The 21,440-nt window shown below is 41.9% G+C and overlaps 2 protein-coding genes across 2 annotated transcripts in view; both read left to right on the top strand.

Moving 5' to 3' along the window:
- The first annotated feature begins 3,211 nt into the window (after positions 1-3,211).
- On the top strand, positions 3,212-5,629 carry LOC121613652 (zinc finger protein 180-like). The gene is made up of 2 exons (XM_041947183.1): positions 3,212-3,467; positions 4,459-5,629. The coding sequence occupies exons 1-2, from the start codon at positions 3,287-3,289 to the stop codon at positions 5,454-5,456; spliced, it is 1,179 nt and encodes a 392-aa protein (XP_041803117.1). The 5' UTR covers positions 3,212-3,286; the 3' UTR covers positions 5,457-5,629.
- A 5,902-nt stretch (positions 5,630-11,531) lies between these two features.
- Positions 11,532-21,440, top strand: part of LOC121614193 (equilibrative nucleoside transporter 1-like) — a 32,808-nt gene continuing 22,899 nt past the window's right edge. Inside the window, exon 1 of the mRNA XM_041948000.1 lies at positions 11,532-11,552. The gene's annotated coding sequence lies outside the window, so the exon portion shown is untranslated. The remainder of the gene's footprint in view (positions 11,553-21,440) is intronic.

Genomic DNA, 21,440 nt, shown 5'->3' with positions numbered 1-21,440 from the left:
ATACAGTTAAACGAGCAACATGAATATAATAGTCAGTGGCAGGTAATAATTAAAGTATTACAGCTTTCCTGTTTCCTCTGTAAGCAGCCACATAGATAGCTTTAGTTTCACTTACCAGGATTTACAGCATTAATGTATATAGATAATAAAGTGGGCCATGATTGTGATAAAATGTATCAGGAAGAATCTGACAATTATTTATCAGGTTCATAACTTTTATAGGACAAGCACATACAGTAGCATTGGCCAGTGCCACATACCTCAACATTTATCACCTCACCAAGGTCCTTTGCAAAGCCAAATCCTAGATCAGCTTGAATGCAAATAAACACATAGAGAACAACACAATAATACAATTACAAAAAACATAAATAACCACCTGATTGCATATGGCTGATCCACTTTGAGTATATAACTCCTGCTGTTGTCGAAGAAACAAAACAACACATTTTCCCATATTAGTGAAAAGGCGCAACAAATTCTGGATGCTACAAAAGCCGATGGATCCTTCCAGAAACTGAACTGACATTGACAATAATTCAGGGAGGCTGCACAGATACTTGCAGTTATTAAAGCAAGATGTCATGCTCATGTCATTGCAGTCCCTCCGCTGTGGTTTGGCACAACATTGTGGTGAATATAGTGAATGAACTGTGATTTTGCATGCATAGTGACAGAGGAGATGATTTCTGTGCATCAAGAATGCCTTCCAGAAATTTATGTAACTAGTTGACAGGTAACTCCAATCCCGGCTCAGAAGCTGTTTTCAGTGGGAGTGAATGGGATTACAGACTGAGTAATCGGGGGTTGTTGGAGCAGGCAAACATCTTAGAGGTAAACAGAGAGGATATGGCATTTTTCAAGTTTATTTTATTCATCGTGTATCAAAAAGGATGTGATACTCTAACATGCATCCTTAAATGTGATGCCTATGATTTTGCAGGTATTTAATGCATTTCAGTAAGTTGAATTCTTTAATTGGATCCACATTAGCTTCCACTAAATGGTTGCTAGTCTTCCTAAGCATTCTAAAATCACACTGAAACATAAACCACAGTAGGGTTCAAGCTATTGTCCATATTGTAGGCTTATAAAAAAGGTCTCTGAGCGAGACCGGTTCCCATCATGTTAACTTTGTTGAACTATTGTTGTGGCCATACAGAGTAAGAATATGGACCCTAAAAAGCAGAAGAGTCAGGACCCAACAGCACTCCTGTTTTCTTTCAATAGGCAGCGAGCATTTGAAACATATACTGAGACTCTAAATGGGACTGTATCTTGAGCTGTATCTTGTGCTGTATCTTTATTAATTATTTGACTCCCTCTAGTGGTGATCAGACATGCCTGTAAATTCCCTGTCGCTGACAGTGGAGCGTTAGGATACATGCCATTGATGCTGCTCCTTAATTTCAGCCAGTTTAACAGGGTTACACCTGTAACAATGGCTCCATGTGCCAAAAACAACATACAGCAATAGAATAGTTATTAGGAACGTAGAACGTAAAGACTGACAGTCCATTAATTCTCAGCCACTCTCAAACTTTCTTTCTTTTTTACACACTTGTCATTGTTGCGTGTACCTGTTTGTACCTGCTGCAGATGGAGGAGCACTCTGCCCGGCACAGCTCACGTCACGACTGTCCTTTCATCTCCTCTGAGCTCAGCGTGGGACAGATGGTCAAGTGTGTGAACAAGAGGCAGAACTGGGAGCAGCGGGCACGGGTCACGACTCAGGCTCCTCTTGAAAAAAAGGGCCTTTTATTAACCAATTGATATCATTCCAACAGGTTGTTTTTCCACATCAGCTTTGTTTTATGAATAGTTAGACAAACATGGTTCATTATCAGTCCACACTGGCAAGAGGAGTGCTGTAAGTCAAGGTCATTGTTAGATTACTATCTGTTGTTGTCTAACAGCTGTAATGTTTGCAATGTTCTTTGACCCAGATTTCCCAGTTTGATTTTGGCTGCCTGCCTCAAAAACACATATCTGCATAGCGAGGTCCACGGTTCTGACAAAGAAACAGACAAATACAAACATCCTGGTGATTAACAATCAGTGAAGTAGCCTGTGTGCTTTTTGCCAGATTAATGCCTTAACTAACTTAAACAGCCCACAAAAGCATCAGTGATTATATTTACATGTGCAGATTAATGCCGATAAATGTGCTCATGTTCCTGTCCTGCGCGCAGATACAACAGCTCATCAGCAAAAGGAGAAATTCCGCATCAGTAGCTACATTTTTGTTGGTGTGAAAATGCTGCGTTGTCTGGAGGTGTGATTGTTATTATTAAGGACTACAATTATTATTATTTGCAACCTGTTTGTAACAGTAAGACAGACATCTGAACTGTGTCTATCTTTAATCAGACAATGATTTTGACAGGCAGAGTATTACTGCTTTAATCGAGATATTCCCCCAGTTAGAATGTTCATATGCTTCAGTACAGGAAGAAATGCTTGATTGCCCTTTTTATACTGAATTTTCTCTACACAGCAACACACGTTGTTGATGCTTTTGTGTAAACCTTGAAAAAGCATGATTCCTATTTTCTGTTTCTTCTTAATTTCTTCACTATTAATTCAGCTCCAAATACCTCCAGACTTGTACTGTTGCATGGACTTAAGTGTTATTCCTGCTGACATATATGCACACAAATGTTTGCACAATGCACGCTTAAAAAAAGGGTTTGTGAGTAGAAAAAAACATGTCTTTTCATTTGTGTGATTATGCATTTTCCAGCTAATGGTAGTTTGTTTTTAAGAATATCTTATTTATCTTAAGTATTAAACAATAAATTATTAAATATTTTCAAACCCACATAGGAACACTTAATCCTTCTGTTTACCAGAAAAACTCAAATTCAAATTAATGAAATTTGGAGACACTGGAAAGCAAGGGTATGAAGAATCGTAATCTGAAAATCTTAGCATCTGTTTGACAAATGTAGTGCAGTAGAAAGTACACTATTTGCATATTGATTGTTGTGGTGAAGAAGTATAAAGTTGGATAAAATGAAAAAAACTCAAGTACAGTACAAGGAACATGATTTTTTTTTTAATTTAAATTTGAGTTTCTCCTCTTTATTTAGCTCGCGTCCATCCCCGCTGTTGTCCTGCAGGGGGCAGCACAGACACGCGACATGCGTCTCATGCGCTCTTGCTCTGTGGTTTGTTTACGTTTGTTTATTGTCACTTCCGTAGCCTCTAAGCTAGCACCACACGAAATTGACTCTATAAATCCTCCTCTTGGGGCCATTTACATCCATATAACGGTGATCTTAAAATGTCTTCTCGGCTGCTTCTCAGGGCTTTTGTTAACGAGCGACTGACAGCTGCTGCCGAGGAAATATTTCAGGTGTTTGAAAGAACAATCGCAAAATACGAAGAAGAAGCTTCCAGCTCCAAACAGGAGATTGAGCGGCTCAAAGGTCTGCTGCTGGAGTTTGTGTCAAAGCAGAAAACAGGTCGGTTTAGTATGTATATATTTTTTACCTGTTATTGTCAGATAGAACTGGAATCATTAATCTTAAGAGGCATCTCACCGAAGAAGTTCCTGTTACCTTGTATGTTTATTTTCTGTACTTGTTAATTTATTTTTCTCTTGTTGTTTTCATGGCTCTGCATCAAGCTGCTGATTGAAGAATCTCGTTATCGCTTAACTTGTGTTTATTTTGATTATTTATTTGTTAATTTTCTTTTCCTTGCTGTACATGATAGTGAACTGATTATACTGGAATGTTAGACCGTTAGTCAAGCAAAACAAGATAATGCAAGATATCATATTCAGCTGTTGGAAATTATAGCAGACAATTTTCCCTTTTTTTTTTCTTTTTGCAGCATCCACAACTTAATCGCTATTTTTTTTTTGTGATCAAATTTTTACTTTATTGACAGATGCATATGCAGCAATACAGAAAAAGATGACAACCAGTGCCTCTGAACAAGAGCAATATGCATGCCAAGAATAGAACAATAACAATAGAAAGTAATTAAAAGACCATAAAAGGAAAAAGAGAAACATCCCATCCCACCCCACCCCACCCCAATCCAGGGCACTACTCTTAGAAATAATTAGTTTAAAAGGCTTTTGAGGTGTACAATCAGTGATTGCCACATTTCTATTGTTTTTCTTTTTCGCCCCATGCACTCGGGCTGTTGATACTTCCAGGTACACAATATCTAGATACATTAGAACCCATATTCGAAAAGAAAGCAAGTGTGGGGGCTTCCAACGCGTGGCCACCAGCTTTTTTGCTGCTGTAAGTCCAGTTAATAATGCTCTCTTTTGGCTCAACGTTAAGCCCAAATTAGAGAGATCATTTAAAATGAGTAACGGGCAAATGAGGACAATCAATCCCAAATATCTTTCTTAATCGCTATTTTGATGCTAAAACTGATTAAATGTAAGAATATAAAGAATGCAGGAGTTTTAAAATATTTACTCTTTTTCTGCAGACTTATCTCAGTCGTCCATCTGTAAAGAGGAAACTCCCTGTGAGCAGCAGCTCTGTGAGCAGGAGCCGAGCCTCAGCATCTGTCAGAGGGACCCAGAGCCTCGACACATTAAAGAGGAAGACCATGAACTCTGGGCCAGTCAGCAACAAGAAGAAGAACAGGTTGAAGAGTTTAAGGATGCTGGCGACTCATATCTGCTTCGGTCATCTGTCTGGGAGAAAAATGAGCAGGGGGACATAAAACCGCCCTTGCAAAATCAGACTCAAAACAGTGAAAGTGAGGAGCCGTCTCAGGAGCTGCAGGAAACTAAAACCGTACGCTTCATTCTCCCTCTCGCCTCAACTTCACAAACTCTGACCCAAAATGAAAATGTCCACGATGGGAGGGAAAACGAAAGACCTGCTGCAAGTTATACAAACCAAACACAGACAGACCAAAGTCAGAGCGCCTTTATAATTTCCACAGAGTTATCTCATTTGAGCTCAGTTGCACCTGACTATCGTTGTCATTTGTGCGATAAATCTTTTTCCTCCAATCACCACTTGATAAATCACGCTTTTCGCATCCACTCGAAGGAAGCAGACGTCCTCTGTGCTGTGTGTGGAAAGACCTTCGAATCCAGCGAAAGTCTCAATGTGCACCTCAGATCGCACAAGGGCTCAAAATGCTGCCACGTGTGCGGTAAACACTGCAACGGTACGACCGCTCTGACCGAACACATGGCCAGCCACGCCGGGGTGAAACTGCACCGCTGTCATGTGTGCGGAAGAGAGTGCAGCCGGAAAGGAGATTTAAAGATACATATGAGGATTCACACGGGCGAGAAGCCTTTCTGCTGCTCTTACTGTCGTAAGAGTTTCACCCACAGCGGACATCTGAGGAAGCACATGAGAAGCCACACAGGAGAGAGGCCGCACCGGTGTGACGTCTGCGGCAGAGGGTTTCTACAGAGCACACACCTAAAGTACCACCTAAGGACTCACGCTCAGAAATATTGACTTGTTCATCCACCTCTGATCAGATTGATCGAACCTCTAATAAAAAAGTGTAATACAACCCTGATTCCAAAAAAAGTTGGATGCTGTGTAAAACAAATAAAAACCGAACGCAGTCATTTGCAAACAAACTGTGTTTAATGACAGCAGTTTTACAAAGTGTTCCTGAGCCCATGTAGAAACATCTTTTATCCAATCATGTGTTCACAAAGTGGTGAACCTCACTCCATCCTCGCTTGTGAGCGGCTGCGCCTTTCCAGGATGCCCCTTTCACATCAAATCATGATACTATCACCTGTTACCAATCAACCTGTTTACCTGTGGAATGATCCTAATAGGTGTTTTTATGACTCGCAGCTGTGGCTGGAGGCATGTTTTTGGGTTGTCCGTCTGTCTGATTAGATGTCTCAGGAACACCGTGAGGGAATTTCCTATTTCACTTGGATGAACTGATTAGATTTTGGTGGTCAAAGATCACAGTGACCTCACAAAACAAATTTCTGGCCATAACTCACGAATTACACCAATGATGACAAAATTTCACAAAAATGTCTCGTATGATAAAATTATTAAATGATGACATTTTACATGCAAAAGTTCAAAGGTCAACTCCACTGTGACTTCATAATGTTCTGCAAAAACATTTTTCTGGCCATTATTCAATACAATAACTGAGAAGGGGAGATTGTGAAACATTTGGTCAGATACTGAATTGGTGACACTACTTTTGGGCGTCCACCTTGAAACTGTGCTGATTGTATCGATCTTCTGTGCTGTTTGGTTGAAGATTTTGTGTGAAGCATCCACTTTTTTGTATCTTCCTTGCAGCATCATCCATATTAGAAGCATTGCAGTCCACCACAAACTAATTGGTTGTGCTGATATTGGGCTTCAGGTGATTGTCGTTGCACCATGTGGTGAAGCTCTTTATCAGTCCTCTGTGATCCTCTGTAAGGAGTCTCTAAGTGAAGACAGCATGTTTCTCATTGGAATCATACAAGTCAATTTAGTGATTGCTTCCATTTCACCAAAAATTACACTTAATACCGTTTATTAAATTATTTTAAATTCTTCACTACATGTATGAGTCTGGACAGACATGGATGTAACTTGACTGGTTGGCAGAGGCAAACAAGGCGAGGCGGTTATTCTAATTTGAGCATTCACAACTTTCCAGTCTTTTGTTGCTCCTGTCCCAACTTAAAATTCAGAATAATCACATATTAGCAAAAATCAACAAAATGTATGAGGTAAAACATTGAAAATAAGGTCATTGTAATTTTATTTACTGAGTATGTATCAATTGATTTGCAAGTTTTCACTTTCTGTTTGATTTATGTTTTACACAACGTTCCAACTTATTTGGAATCGAAGTTGTAATAACATTTAAGAGCAGCTGTCAAGTCATCACATGATTGATCACATGCATGCTCAGAGCAGGAATAGCCAATCAGAAACAATGATTTTCCGTACGTATGACATATTGTTTGTTCTGTTTAAAAAAATGCTTGAATTTTACTAAGCGATATGTTTTTATTTTGTTTGTGTAAAACCCTTAATAACCCCTTAAATTGTTTGAAATTAAAACAAAAAGAATACCAAGCTGGAGCGGAAAACAAATTCTATTAGCTGGTTTTCATCATGAAAGTAAAATAAAATTCTTAGTTTGCAAGTCGGAGTAATTTAAGTTTCGCTCTTGGCAGCGTGATAAGTGCAGGCTCTGAGCTGGACTGTATGTTCCTCTTCATTGTTGACATGACCTGTGTTCTGGTGGGAGCTCATCACTCAGTAACAACCAACAGGAGTTTGTTTTTCTCCTGTAAGACTCATTATTTGGAGTAATAACACTGCTGTTCATCATTTTTGATCATTTTTCCTTTGAATGATGTTTAAAGTGCGTGTGCTGCTTTGTTGGCTGAACTCTGACTTACTGTAAACTACAAAGAACAAACTGGAACAGGATTCACTTTTTTTGTTTTTTACTATGATTTATCAAAAAAGTTTTATAAATTAAAAAAACACTTTCACATGAGTGCTGACTTCTCGAACAATAGATTCTATTCTATTCTGGTCTTTTCTGTTGGTTGACATTTGATTAAGAAATTCCAGGGACGTTTCCTGTAGAGCTGCGTGGTCATACTTTTCCTGTCGTTTTGGTCATAACTCTGTGTGGGTTGGTCTCCATTTCCCAGTACACAAACACATCTGATTGATTGTTACTGTAATATGAAAAATATATTTATTCATTAGAGTGATCATATTGTATTTGTTATTTTATTACAGGTGAGACTAGGAATAGTATTTGCAAGTTGCAGGTGAGGTCACGTGTGTCCTTGAATGTGACTTGATGAAATCCTGTCACGCTTTGGACTTACTTCATGTTTGTATTTAAACCGTCGGTTTGGGACTGGATCACCCACAATGCATTTAGTGCTGACAAAAGCACACTCCTGGGATGAGGATTGTGGTTGTTACGCAACATGAACTTCTGGGCAGAAACAACCTCATGAATCACTAAAAACAATGCAAACATGTGTCCCGAAATTTTATGACTCTGGTCAAACCGAACCCAAACCTTTTTTAGCTCAGATTCCCCAACAGACTTTGATCACAAGCTTCCATGTGAACATTTATACTAACCAGTTGTTCCTGTGAGTTTTAGGAGAAGATGCTTCTATCTGGGGTGTTTGTGTTTTTCGAGGCTCTAAAGGGTGAATATGAAGCCAAACTAACAGGAGGGTCATGCAGCAGTAAGCATGATGGTCTCAAAGTATCACACTCTGACATAATCTATTCAGTTGAGACACAGCCATAAAAACTGTGCCACTTGTTGAGACCGACAGACATTTGCCATCTTCATTGACAACATGCAGAAGAGTATAAAAAGACCGCCTGATCTACCGAACCTTTAAGGCAAAGAGTGAGTATATAATCACTTTCTGGTCTGAGAGGAATATGGTTTACCAGTAGGTGGTGCTGCAGTAGCCTTTATTTATCCAGCAAGTCAATGAGGGCTACTCAGAGTCCACAGAAACTTAGCTACAGTTTTTCTCACTGTCGCTTTTTGCTGCTTTTTTCATCACACAAAAGTTTTTGCAAGCTGTTGGCAATGTTGTTGCAAATCAAAATTTTCCTCCCCCTCGAAGAAGCTACTCCTGCAAGGGTTTGGACCACAGGCTGTGTATTTTCATTGATTTATTTATTTTATGTTGTTTGCACTGACACTTACAGTACTTCTCACTTTCATAGAAGAACAGCCCCAAAAATACATTCACACGCTCACCAGGTTTTGATCCACTCGTCCATGACTTTTTGGTCTAATCAGAGGACCATAAAGGCCTAAAAAAGTTCAATTTGGACTAATCCCAGGTGGCCTGAAAATCTCACACAGAACAGGAGCTCATTCAGGAATCTGCTGTGTTTGGGAAGCTGCTTCAGGCGATTCAGATTTTAGCTTGTAAAGCCAAAGAGGTAATCGGGCCTCAGTGACCCTCAAGCCTCAAAACCAACTACCCTAATCTGGTTATGTAACCCCTCTAAAGACACAGGATCACCAGTGAACACCCCTGGGTCCTTGGGAACCATTTCCCACATGTCTAGACTTAATGGGGATTCAATCACTCGGATCTACAACCTGATCATAGACCAAACTAGCTGTTAGACTGCTGTCCTGTATAGTCTCATGTGTGACCCAGACTATGGCTACTTGAAAATTGTCCCATACTTTTCTGAATAAAAAAAGAGGGCAAGAGGTTAATCTTCTGTGAAGTTAAATTATGTGAAACTTACTCAAGGGAACTGGGGGGATTTTCTGTATGTGGGTCAGGCTGTGTCCCATAGATTAACACAGAAGAAGAGGGGTTACGTGTGAGCATGTGTGTGTGTGTGTGTGTGTGTGTGTGTGTAGGGTGTGTGAAAAGTGACATTTTGCACAAGCTGTTACGCAGAATTTCGCCGGCACTCGACAATCACCAGGAATTCCACCGGCCCTCGGTTGCATAACTGGGTCATTGAGTTACTCAGCGACCCACCCGGCGAAGTCTCTGCACAGCCAAATCAGCAGCCAGATGTGGATGGAGGCGATCCAAGGGAGCTCCTGGTACAAAAGGCGCTGGGTGGAGGGGGGAGACCTGACAGGATCATCCTCACGGGCTGGGTTTGATGTGGAGGAGGACAGCAAACATCTGGTGGACGTCCTCCAGAGGCAAACATAGAAATAAGTTTTCTTTAATTATATTCACACATCTGTTTTAATGTGGGAGTCGATGGGAGGAGGACAAAGTGCAGGAACATGAGCCCTGGTGAAATATCTCGAGTTTATTGGACAGATGCTCAAACACTGATGAGGATTTCTGTTTTTGTTTTGCAGCCCATTAAATCACATTCCTGCGGTAGATGTTTTAGATCCGAGGTGTAAATTCAAAGACAGCTTGTTTTGTGGAAAACCTTTGAGGAAGTCCAGATGATGCGTTTGCCCTGTTGTTTACTTTCTATCGCTGATCCCAGTATAAATAAATCACACGCCGGACCTTTCATGCATCGAAGAGCTCGGCTATTAAAAGCAGAGGGAATGACTGACGCTGCTGCTGCTGCTGTCGCTGTGGAGGAGGTGTCCAAACACCTCACATACCTCTGCACATGTCCTTCACAGATCTGATAGCGGGATCACGTGATGCCTCGCTCGTCATCTCTGACCTTGTTTATGTGGCGTGGTTCACCAAATGAAAAAAAAAATGGGGTGCAGCCTTGTGAAATATAACATTTCTGTCGTATGGCTCATACAGGAGAATTGTGGGAGCATTTTTTATCAGCTGGTCGATGCTGATCTTTAAATGCTGTTCCTTCCTCCCATCATCAGATCAGTCCTCAAATAATTAGATTCAGTCATCACGACCAGACCTCACATCAGTGGAAGATCTCACCTTTCTCTTAGACAAAACCTTTCTCTGTTATCACAATCAGGTAGTATACACTGTTAAGTGAGACTATAGCTGTCCCTCATGCCTCTAATTATGCATCACTTTAAGCTTTAATATGATTTATACAGACCAAAACAGTTTTTTGTACTAGGCTGTTTGTTGGGCATTTTAATATGGGGGTCTATGGGGACTTACTCGATTTTGAAGCCAGCTTCATGTGGCCGTATGAGGAACTGCGTCATATTTCAGGCCCGGCGGTTGCCGCTTGGAACGACGCTCCGCAGCAGCATCTGCGCACAGAAGCAAAAGCATGATTTTTATGGTTATACTCAGACCCTCGCAGCTCTTGGTTAAGGTCAGGCAAAGATCAGGATGTTGGTTTAATATTGAAAAAGTCCAGTCAGTGAGTTGAGCCATGTGTCTTCTTTAACATTTGACTGAAACCATCATGTTTATAACTTTAACCAAAGTGTTTTTGTTACCCTAACCTAACCACCACTCAGGATGCTAACATTCGATGGCCTGTATTTAAGTGCTGAGCTCATCCTGACCACTTCTCTGTGACGTGCAAGCTGCAGAAAACACTGTCTCCAGTCCTGTAAAACACGGTCAGTCAAATCTAGGTAGCATTACCTGTCCCTCAAAATCTCAGGCTGCTCTGACTGCTGTATAGCCATCAAGCAACTGCTGCTCCAGTTGATGGCTGATCAATAAATGAGATGTTTGGGGTTGATGGTGGTGACCCAGCATCCCCTTTGATGCATCACTACGCCCCTGTTTTTCTGACTGTGGCCTGTGTTTGCAGCTCTGAACTATCAGCAGAAGTGGTGAGCAGTTCTGAATAAAGACATTTTGAGCATGCCCCCTCTCTTTGACCCACTATCTGGCTCTATAATCTGGTGGTTTATTTGTAACCAAAAAAAAAAAAAAAAAAAAAAAAAATCCAAAGGAACCAGCTGGCCTGCTATTTGTCGGAATCTGGACCAGTCACAGACCCCCCCCCTCCCGCCTCCCCCCTGCAGACTCACAGCCCGTCTCTCCGTGCCAGCTGCGTAATGCGGCGCGCTGAGATGAGTTTTGCTGCTGAAAGAGACGCGAGAAAAACAGACGCATGAATGCACGAACGTCGCTGCCTGCGAAGCGACGTGCTGCTCGGGCTGCGAGGGCCGGGTGTGTGAGGGTAAGTGCGCGTTTCTCCTGCACCGGTGATAGAAAGTAAAGGACGGCGTTCAGACTGCCAAAAACACCGAGCCGTGGGGAGGGAGAGAGTGCACGTTGCTCTTCTCTGCTCGACAAATGCAGATGTTTGGTTTATAGGCGTCTCTGCTGGAGCTGCTGGAGCTCCTGCAGAGACGGTGGCAAGGTCAAATGGTCACCAAGTCGCAGTGCGCTGCTTGGACTCGAAGGGAGCATCAGTGCAGAGAGTGAGCAAGGGCATTGACTGATAGCTGCACTTTGCATCATGCTGCTGCTTTGATAGTCTATATTAAGGCCAGGAATACCTCTCTGTCAGTAATCCAGCATGCATGTTGTTGTAGCTGCGGAGGAAGTTGAAAGCGGACCTCGCTTTGGACTCCGGGTCAGAGGTTGAGACTTGGACGCGGTCTGAGTTGAGGCATCACAGCAGGTGACGGTGTGAGAATATAGATGTTCCTCACACACACTCACACAGCAGGGGTCAGCATGAAAGAGCTCTGAGAATAGACCCCGTTGAGCCAGCGACCACTACTGTATCATGTAAGCGCTTGGTGCTATGATTACACACACACACACACACACACACACACACACACATTTCAAACCCCCCTCTCCCCAGTGGGCTTGATATAATGTTGGCGGAGTGTGTTTGATAACTTTGGGAGTTGTTTGCTTTTCAGCGGTCCTGGAGCTTTGAGAAAGCTGCTATTCTCACAGTGATAAGCTGTTCCATTGATGTCAGGTTTCACATGCAGTGACAAGAGACTGGTGGTGCCAAAGTGGTGAAACAGCCAATAATAAAGCAGTTGATTATTAGAAGATCAATAGATAGCAATTTTTATGACTGGATAATAGTTACAAGTAGGCTGAAGCCTCTGCAGGGTGAGGATTTGCAGCTTCTTTCTATCTCATGTCATTAGAAACTGAATCCGTTTGGTTTTGAACTCTTGTTTTGACAAAATAAGCAACTGCAAGACGAGCTGATGCGCATTTATACAATTAAAGGGGTGTGTCAGCAATGTAGTTTGCACATCCAAGCAGCAGAAGCCGAAATATCCTGACTTTTTGTCCCCTGCGTGGGCCTATGTTTCCCATAATGCAGCTGTAGTAACATCTACCATCAGGCCCTCCCTGCCTGGTGAATGTCCACACCTTTCCCTCTCTGAGCCTCCAGGTTGTGTTCAGGCTTTCTGAACACAAAGAGGACGATGTATCTCGATGACTTTCCCTCTAGCGCCGCCATGTGGTTGGCATGTGATTCTCATGGGAGTATCTCAACAACTGTCGGAGGGGATGACATGAAATCTGGTACGTTCATGTCCCCCTGAGGATGAATCTCAATAGCTTTTTCGTCATTTAGCGCCACCATCAGGTCAAAATTATGTCATTCCCCTCAGCCTCAGCAGCATCTTGTCATCAGGGCTAATTGGCAAATGTTAGCATGCTACCACTTTTAGAAGGCGACTAAGTATAGCCACATAGGACTGATCTATGACTATCGATCAATTGATCGACTAATGGCTTCAACACTAATATTTTGTGTTTGCTGTGTGTGTGTGTGTGTGTGTGTGTGTGTGTGTGTGTGTGTGTGTGTTAGTGTGTGTGGTCTGCCCAGCCATGTAGGTTATATACGCGGTATCTTGTTCTTGCACATATAAACTGACCTGGATCCTAAAGAATGGAGTGAAGGAAGGAGGGAGCGACGGTTGAATTGAGAGAGTTCCTATGGTCGTCTAAAAGAAAATGCCGATTTAAAAACTCAGAAGGGAAAAAAATTTGAGCATATTTGCTTAGAAAATAATTCTTGGTGCAGTTAAGTTTAGTTTAAACCCACTGGAATGTGGTCTCATTAACTTTCCATAAGTAAATAGCTCACATTTGTTTTTACATCTTGAGTAAAGCGTCTTATATACACACACACATATAAGTTTGTTGTGCTTAGAAGAGGCAAACTGGGGTCAATCTGACTTTTATCAACACATTTTCACACATATTTGTATTTATCCCTTTAGTAAAATAATACCGTATATTTAACAATAAAAGAACGTAGCAGTTTCCTAAAGTTTCTGCTGAATACTGAAGTGGTAAGAACGCCGTTTTTCATCAGGGGATGATATGACACAACTTCCTCTTGTTGGTTCGGGACTGCTCCTTGGAATAATAACATATGTTTGCCATTTAAAAACATATGTTTAGCATTTTAAACTGTCAGATAGCACTGGAACATCCTCATTGTTGCTTCATGTTTGCTTCTTTTAATTCACGTACTATCTACATAGTGCCTTCACTCTGCTGATGAAGTAAAGAGCTCTTTAAACGACTTTATACCAAAGAGCAAATAAACTGACTGACTGGATGTCAGATTCAGGAAGAAACTTAACTGAAAGTGTGTGTGTTTCTGCTACACATCCTCTGATTCAGGTCAGCCAAGGTACTGAAGCCAGAGGAAGACTCCTTGTGCGAAGCAGAGCCTGCTGGCTAAGCTCCTTCCAGAGAGGAAATTAGCCTTAAGACTGAATTTTGGGGACATTTTTCACGAACGCACACTCAGACACACGTTCACACACCCTCTCTGAGGTTTGTGGTTTTGTTGATTCTGACAACATTGCTCAACACGGCGAGACTGCTTCGTTTTCTAGACGACCACAATTTAGCTTGGGCAGTGTTTAGTCAGCCAGCCTGGTTGACCTGCTCTGTCCCCGCATGGTGCCGTGTTGTGATAGGTTCAATGACCGTCTGACACAACAGTGTAGCTGGAGGCTAACGTGGTTAAAGAAAATATTGTACATGCAGAGCTGGAATGACTAGTACATTAATTGATTAGTGAATGGGCTAATCGATATATGACACTTTGTTTATTATTTTAAACTGTTAAAAAAAGGAAAAATACTTGTAGTGACTTGTATACTTTTTGGTTTTTTGTCAGACAAATAAGAAATTTGAAGACTTCTAATTATGATTGACATGATCAAAAACATATTGACATATTTGCCGATAATGTAAATTCTTCATTGTTTGCCACTTCTTCTGTCACTTCCTCTTTTTTCCTGCCTTTACTGCACATTACTAGCTCCAATCACAGATATATCAACATCCCATAATTGTAGAACGCACATATAGACATAATAGACTTCAAAGTCACAAAAACACCTTGACGAGACATCTCGTTGTCTTAAGTTAAGTACTTTTTCATTCTGTTCTTTGGTATCTGTAAATTCCAACTGCTGTCAGGTTTCCATTTGTAAACTGAGGTTTCACATTTCATTGTGTCTTATAATGACCGCTCAGCTATGCAGCGCTGTGAAAACAACAAAACCATGTGTGAAGATTAGATTAGATTGCATTCAACGTTGTTGTCATTGCACAGAAAACAAGTAGTGAGACAAGGAAATGCGGTTTAGCATCTAAGCAGAAATGCAAACAGCAGTAAACTGCAGAGTAATGTGCATATGTATAGAGACATATAAATAACAGTGAGGGTTATATTTGAATAGACTGAGATGAATACACACTGAGCTATGGACAGCATGAGCAGCAGTCGCTGTAGGCAATTTTAGGTGCAAGTATAAATATACAATGTGGGTGTAAGTGATGAATGAGTAATGCCAGTGGTAGAAATCTGGGATGTCTGATCCGAGAAATCTAGATGTCTGAAATGCCGTCAGCTGACTTTAAATCAGCTTGTGGCCTTTTTTGTATAAGAATTCAGAAGCATTTAATAGTGATATTAAAATGTGAATGTTGCTCAGTAGAAATGTTGAATGAAATGTTGAATGTTGTTGGGACATGCATGTGGCAGATGAACCTCACTCAATCATGTGGGTGTCACGCCACCATGCAGTCGACACGCATGTGGAGGGGTCTGGTAACAGCCGCAGAAATGACTCCATTTCAACCTGCAGACAAGCAGGGAGGCTCAGGAACAGAAGAATGAGTGATTAAAGTTCATAGATAACAAATGTGCTCTTGTCATACAGAGATGTTTAGCACCAAATCTGTACATGAGAAAGGAGTTTTAAAGCCTTGCACCACCCACGCAGGCTGATTAGACCTCTTCTCAGGACCATGTGGGTGACTGTGCTTTACTGACATCTTCCTCAATCTCCTTTTAGTTTTGTTGCACCAGTAAGGGTCAAACAAGTTACACTTTTACCATTTTTATTGTACATGGACTTTGGTGTTAATGTCATTTCTGGCATAGCTCCCCCCACATTAAGGCACAGCTGTAATTACCCAGAATAAGTGAAGGCACCTGTGTGGGTGTGCAGCACCATTAAAGTTACAATAAGACTCTCGGGTAGAAGTAACACTACACAATCCCATATAGATAAAAGTACTTAACGTATTTTACTTAAGAATACTCAAAACTGCTTTTGCAAAAGTACAAATATAGCTTTTTGAAGACTTCTCCGTGTAACTGTGTCAATTACAACATGAAACGCACCCTGAGAGACACTCTAGAAGCTGGTGGCCTTGTTTTCTCTGTAAAAAAAGTTTAAATGCATGTCAACAGTGAGCTAAAACTTGCTGTAAAGCTGAGAGGAGCTGGAGATTTAGGCGATTAATCTCTGCAGGCTCATGACCACCTTCACAATGTCGCATCGTTGTCATTTTGTCATTTGATGCACTGTTGTTATAAAAACATGGATTCTAGCTGCTTTAGAAAGTCAGCTGAGAATCGACCTCCAGTTTGCTGCAGCTATGTAAAAGTGTCTCAGACTGTGTTGGTACATTGTGACGTCACTGTTGGGTGTTCTACAGATGCAACAAAATACCTCTGACCCTGCCCATGGTTAAACTACTCTTAAACCGGTTACAAAAAATACATTTTCTGTCTTCCCTGTCGTGGTATCTAGGCAAGCATTTCTCTCTGTGGATAATCCACAGAACACACAGTGGGCAGTTTTCATTGGTCCACATACAATAAGAAGTGCTGATAGTCATCAGATACTCATCAGGGTCACCTCCAACAGGCTAATTGACCCTTAACATCTGGAAGAATAATAAAAAATATCATTGTATTAATCAACAAATGATTTTTCTTTGTGTATACATTTTCCTCAACAACAATAGCCTGGAGTATTGTCCTTGAGGATCTGATGGCTTCAGCAGATGACCTCCAGGCTCTAGCGAGTCAAGCCCACAAGAGGAGCGTGTCGCAAACAGCCGGGGCTTAATGGTCTGGTGTCAATAAGACTGGAATACATAACTGGTGCCGTCTCACGCAGCAGGAGAGAGAGAACAATTGAGTAATGGATTTCAAATGGGCAAACAGGATGTTAAATCGACATAACCGAGCCACAGAAAACATGGTAATGGCAGAAGTCCAAAATCTTAAAAAAATAAGACCTTGCCCTCAGTTACCTCTGATTGAAAGTTTTCCTTACTCAGAAGAGGCCGACAGGATGGCTGTCAGCTCCCGATAAGATAAGAGGATGGGCCAGGATGAGGACTGACTGAAGAGAAGAGTCAATCTAAAGATGGTCACGAGCTGAGCTGACACAGGACCAGAAGCGCTTTCACAGCTCAGACTGAGCTAATTCAGATTTCCTGAATCGATTTAACAGACGACGTTATGCGCAAAGAAAACATGTCTCACTGCGTGAAAACACACACTTTTGCACTCACACACGCACACTGTCCGCTGTGTGTTGAATTTGACATGTAGAGCACACATCGCTTGTACAGCAAAGGCATAATTAGTGTCTATGCAGTGAGGTGGGTGTGGTGGTTCATGGTAAAAGTAGGCATGGAGACTTGTGACTGGATAAGACCTGACCTGAACTTCTTAATCAACGACGATAAAGATCTGTGGAGATGTCACTGATTGGGTCAAACATACTCAAAGCTTCAGCCCCTATCGACCGCGGCAGTTTTCCGCCCACGTGAGCAAGTGTGGATTTAACCTTTAACACCGACCCCGTCATCAGCGCATCACTGCCTCTACGCATGTTGAATTGAAGCCTAACCACACAGCCGTGCAGAAATGACAGGAATGCACGCTCACGCACTCCTCCTCCTCATGCCCTGAACAGAATCTGAACTGTTAACGATGAATAATTCCCAAATTTATCGAGCAGAAGAAGAGCAAGAACTCACTGTTGGCCAGAATGATTGACGTGAACTTTGCTTCAAAGCCTGTTTCAGCTTGTCTCGTTTATGTCATATGAATGATTGGGCTTGTTTGGCCTGGGTGTAATGCATAATGATGTCATTGATAGATGGGAAAACACGATGTTGACCAGCTGTATTTACAGAGCAAGAGCCTAAAAGATAGTGAGGGATGTTATTTATGAGATTTCAGCTCTAATTTATAGGCCATGATATCTAGAATGTGTTTTGCAAGGTTCTTTCATTTTTTAGATAAGTTTGCGCCCAAAATCTAAGCCTTTGTCAACATTTAGCACATGCCAAATTGTTGATAAATGAGGGCAATAAAGACTGAAGGGACGAATGCAGAGAACTCAACAAATAAAAGTCTGTTTTTGAGGATTTTGGGTGATTTCCATGGCTGCAGAGAGGAATGTGAGCACCACCAAAGCAGAATGTCAGGACATAAGCCAATTTTGAAGTTGCTGGACTTCAACCAGAGTTGAATCCCATAATGGACTGTCTCAAACTCTTCCCTGAGTGCACCACTGGATTTAGAGGAATGTGTTGTCTCTGCAGCGGTAGATTTGCGGATCATCCATCGTGACACGGATTTCATATGAGTGTGTGACCCTTTCAGACCGTTTGCACTCCGTTGGGAATTTGAAGGGCCTACAAAGGTAAAGATGAGGAGGGATTTCACTCTCATAGACCTCCCTGAGGAGTTTTTTCTTTGTTTGCCTGTCTTCGTCCCTTCAGTCCAAACCTTAATCCCTCAAAACGGAGCCAGGCCTCGAAGTTCTTAATCCCAAATGGGATTTACTTCACTCTCTCTGTGTCTCCTGAGCCATTTAGAGGTTGAAGAGGCCATCCACTGGAATTCCTTTTTCTACCTCTCTCCTCTTAAATCTCAGTATGTGGTCAAAAAGCCACTTCCAGCCCATTCACGTCATGCCCTCCTCCTCTCCCTGAGCTCGCCTCTCATGCCACAGACTTCACAGGATATTCTCAAATTAGACATGTATGATGTTTATTTGCTCATAAACTTGTGTTCTAAAAATGGCGTGAGAGGGAACTGTCCGCAGGAAGCGAAGGAGTTGATGACATAAGATTTTCATCTGACAATGCAAGTGCTTACAACCATGCAGCAAGGAGGCCATTGAATGTTCCTCCAGGTTCTTCTTGTTACAAGCTGGGAAGTATGGGTTTCCTAAGGCTTGTTAGCTTTGCAGGCTATACACAGTGCACCTGCACTGTGTATAGCCTGCACAGGGGCCCATCTCTCGAGCAAGTGGGCCCCAAGCAGAGCTGTGGTGAAATTCCTTCTGGTCACTAGCCCCCAACCTTCCTTCACTCTGATTTTATTGAGAGATCAGTTGATATATGTATCCTCAAGTGTGCACATCCACCACTGTCGGGGAGTCAGTAACTTTATTGAAAAAGACGTCAGTTGCAAGCAAAGTATAACAAAATTATAGGCTTATTCTACATATACCATAAAACTAAAGAAACTATTGAAAAGATGATTCAGTTGAATTACGATTTTCTTATTTCTCTGGTGTTCATGTCATATACAGATGTAATGATGATTGCTGGGTGATATGTTGTCGTCCAATCTTAAGTCTATATGTAATGTAACTATTTTGAGTGAAATACATGAGGCGCTCCAGTCCAGAGCGCAACGGTTTAAATCCTGAAACTGAGACCATTCTTTCTCTACACGGTGCAGCCAAACAGCAGCTAACAGACAGTAAAGACCTCCACATGTGGACTGACATTGTGTTCAAAGTCACTGTTAGGATATGAAAGGAAAAGAGGGAGAGAGAGAGAGGAAGAAGAGGTCAGATATAGACTTAATGCCTCTGATGAAGGATTACTTGTTTTGCTTTGAAAAGCAACTTGTGTGGTTATTAAATTGAAATCCCATCACTGCGTGTGGGGGAGAAACAGCAGCACTCTGACTGTACCTGCTTCAGTAGCAGGATCAACCTGTTGGAGAGTGCAGGAAGCAGATCTCAGCGCCGTCCTGACAGTTGTGCTGATATTTGTGCTGCTGTAATGCATAAAGTTGGTGATTTGCAGGTGGAATTGGGTGCAGGTGTTGATTTCTATATATTTTTGTTGGTCGGGCAGGTGGGCTGGCTCTCATGATGGGGCTGGTAAATCCAGTAGAAAAATAAAATCGAAGTGTGTGCGTGTTTGCTTCTGAACTGAGGAGCTCAAGGGCCCGTCGTAATAGCCTGCACTGGGGCCCATTTTTATCAACTTACACCCCAGTTAGTGGCAGTTATAGTGTCACCCAGGTGCCTCGTAGAGATCAGTTGGTGGCAAAGACCTCAACCACCCCTGTGCACCTGCTGAACTGCAGTTAAGTCTGTTTTCACTGTCGTTTCATTTCCATTCAGATTTCTCAGATCTGCATGAATGTTCAATGTTTGATGAACGAGGTGTCTCATAGAAGCCATCCTTTCTCTTTTTTTCTTGCCGCTGCCTCACTGCTTCCCTCTTTTACTCTTATTTTCCTCCTCCGTGGAAAAACCTCATCAAGGCTGTAGGCCTACCCACTGAGAAGCCTTTGACTGGCTTTCCCCTTTGGCTACACAAGCCTGTAAACAAGCCTCAGGGGGAAGCAGAGAGAACGAGAGAGCAGAGACATATTCAGCTGCAGGAAATAAAGACATTTGTATAGCCAGTGAAGTGTTGTGACAGTAGTCCCTCAGTCCTCAGCTCCTTGTCTGGGGTATGTGTGAGTGAGGACGCAGCCAGTGCTCCTTCACACATGGTTTCTGTCCATAACCGCAGTGAGCTTTTTTTAGACAGGGGGTAGACAGGGTGTGGATAACTGCGTACCTACCACGACTATATGAGCAAACAGCGGAGACCAATGCTTAGAGCGTCCAGACTCACATGCGGCACAAAAACAGACCATAAACAACGCCTCTGCACGGCGGGACAGACAGGCTAAAGTGTTATGATGGAATTATACTGTGGTGTCAGTTCTCGCAGACACGTAAGAAAACAAGCTCTTGAAGCAACACCAGAGAGGACTGTAATGTGTTGTTTTCAGATAGAGTTACAGCCTTAAGTATTTTTCTTGAAGTCAGTCATATGTTGCATCTCATTTAATGGACAATAATTTGATATTTCTAATTGCCCACATGAAAAACTCTTTAATGTCAGTTTTACTGAATGCAAGCTCTCTCAGGCACACTCTGTCCTCCCTGTCTTTTACTCTTATTGTATCGTCTACGACTGAATTCTTCAGACTGTTAAACGCAGTCAGCATTGACCTTCAGAAATTCGTGTGCTGTCCTTGCATTTGGAAAAACACTGTGGTGAAGTGTGAATAGGGCAGCGATTGCATGATTCATGGCTCAGTTTGACAACAGCTCCCTCCGTGGTTCTTTACCCTTCCTATACATTCACACAGACAAGAGTGCTTAATTGTGAGTCAGTCACTCTGTCCGTCACTCATTGCGTTGTGGAACTTTCGGGTAAACCTCCATTATACTTATGGGGAAATATGAATAAACATGACTGGCCCATAATTTTATAGCAAGTTATTTAGGACAATTTGATCCCAACTGCCATACTATAAGAGTTGTTGTAGTTGTGGTGCGTCTGAACCTCTAGCTTGCTCCAGAAAAATAGAAATAATGTCTCGACCGTGCTATTCAACTCAGAGCAGCAAATTAATTGCATTGTCCCTCAAACAAAGTCAAGCAGCCAGCAAATATCTCAAAGACTGATTGTATTCACTGCGTTCAGTGACCATAATTAT

This window comes from Chelmon rostratus, chromosome 11, assembly GCF_017976325.1.
Source record: "Chelmon rostratus isolate fCheRos1 chromosome 11, fCheRos1.pri, whole genome shotgun sequence".
Lineage (NCBI taxonomy): Eukaryota > Metazoa > Chordata > Actinopteri > Chaetodontiformes > Chaetodontidae > Chelmon > Chelmon rostratus.
Note: the sequence above shows the minus strand (reverse complement) of the source record. Positions and strands in the feature narration are given on the sequence as shown.

What these genes read in the sequence shown, in the direction of transcription:
- LOC121613652 (XM_041947183.1), top strand. Translation starts at nt 3,287, where the DNA reads ATGTCTTCTCGGCTGCTTCTCAGGGCTTTTGTTAACGAGCGACTGACA. An exon ending in TGTGTCAAAGCAGAAAACAG is followed by an intron (nt 3,468 to 4,458) that starts GTCGGTTTAGTA and finishes CTTTTTCTGCAG; the next exon opens with ACTTATCTCAGTCGTCCATC.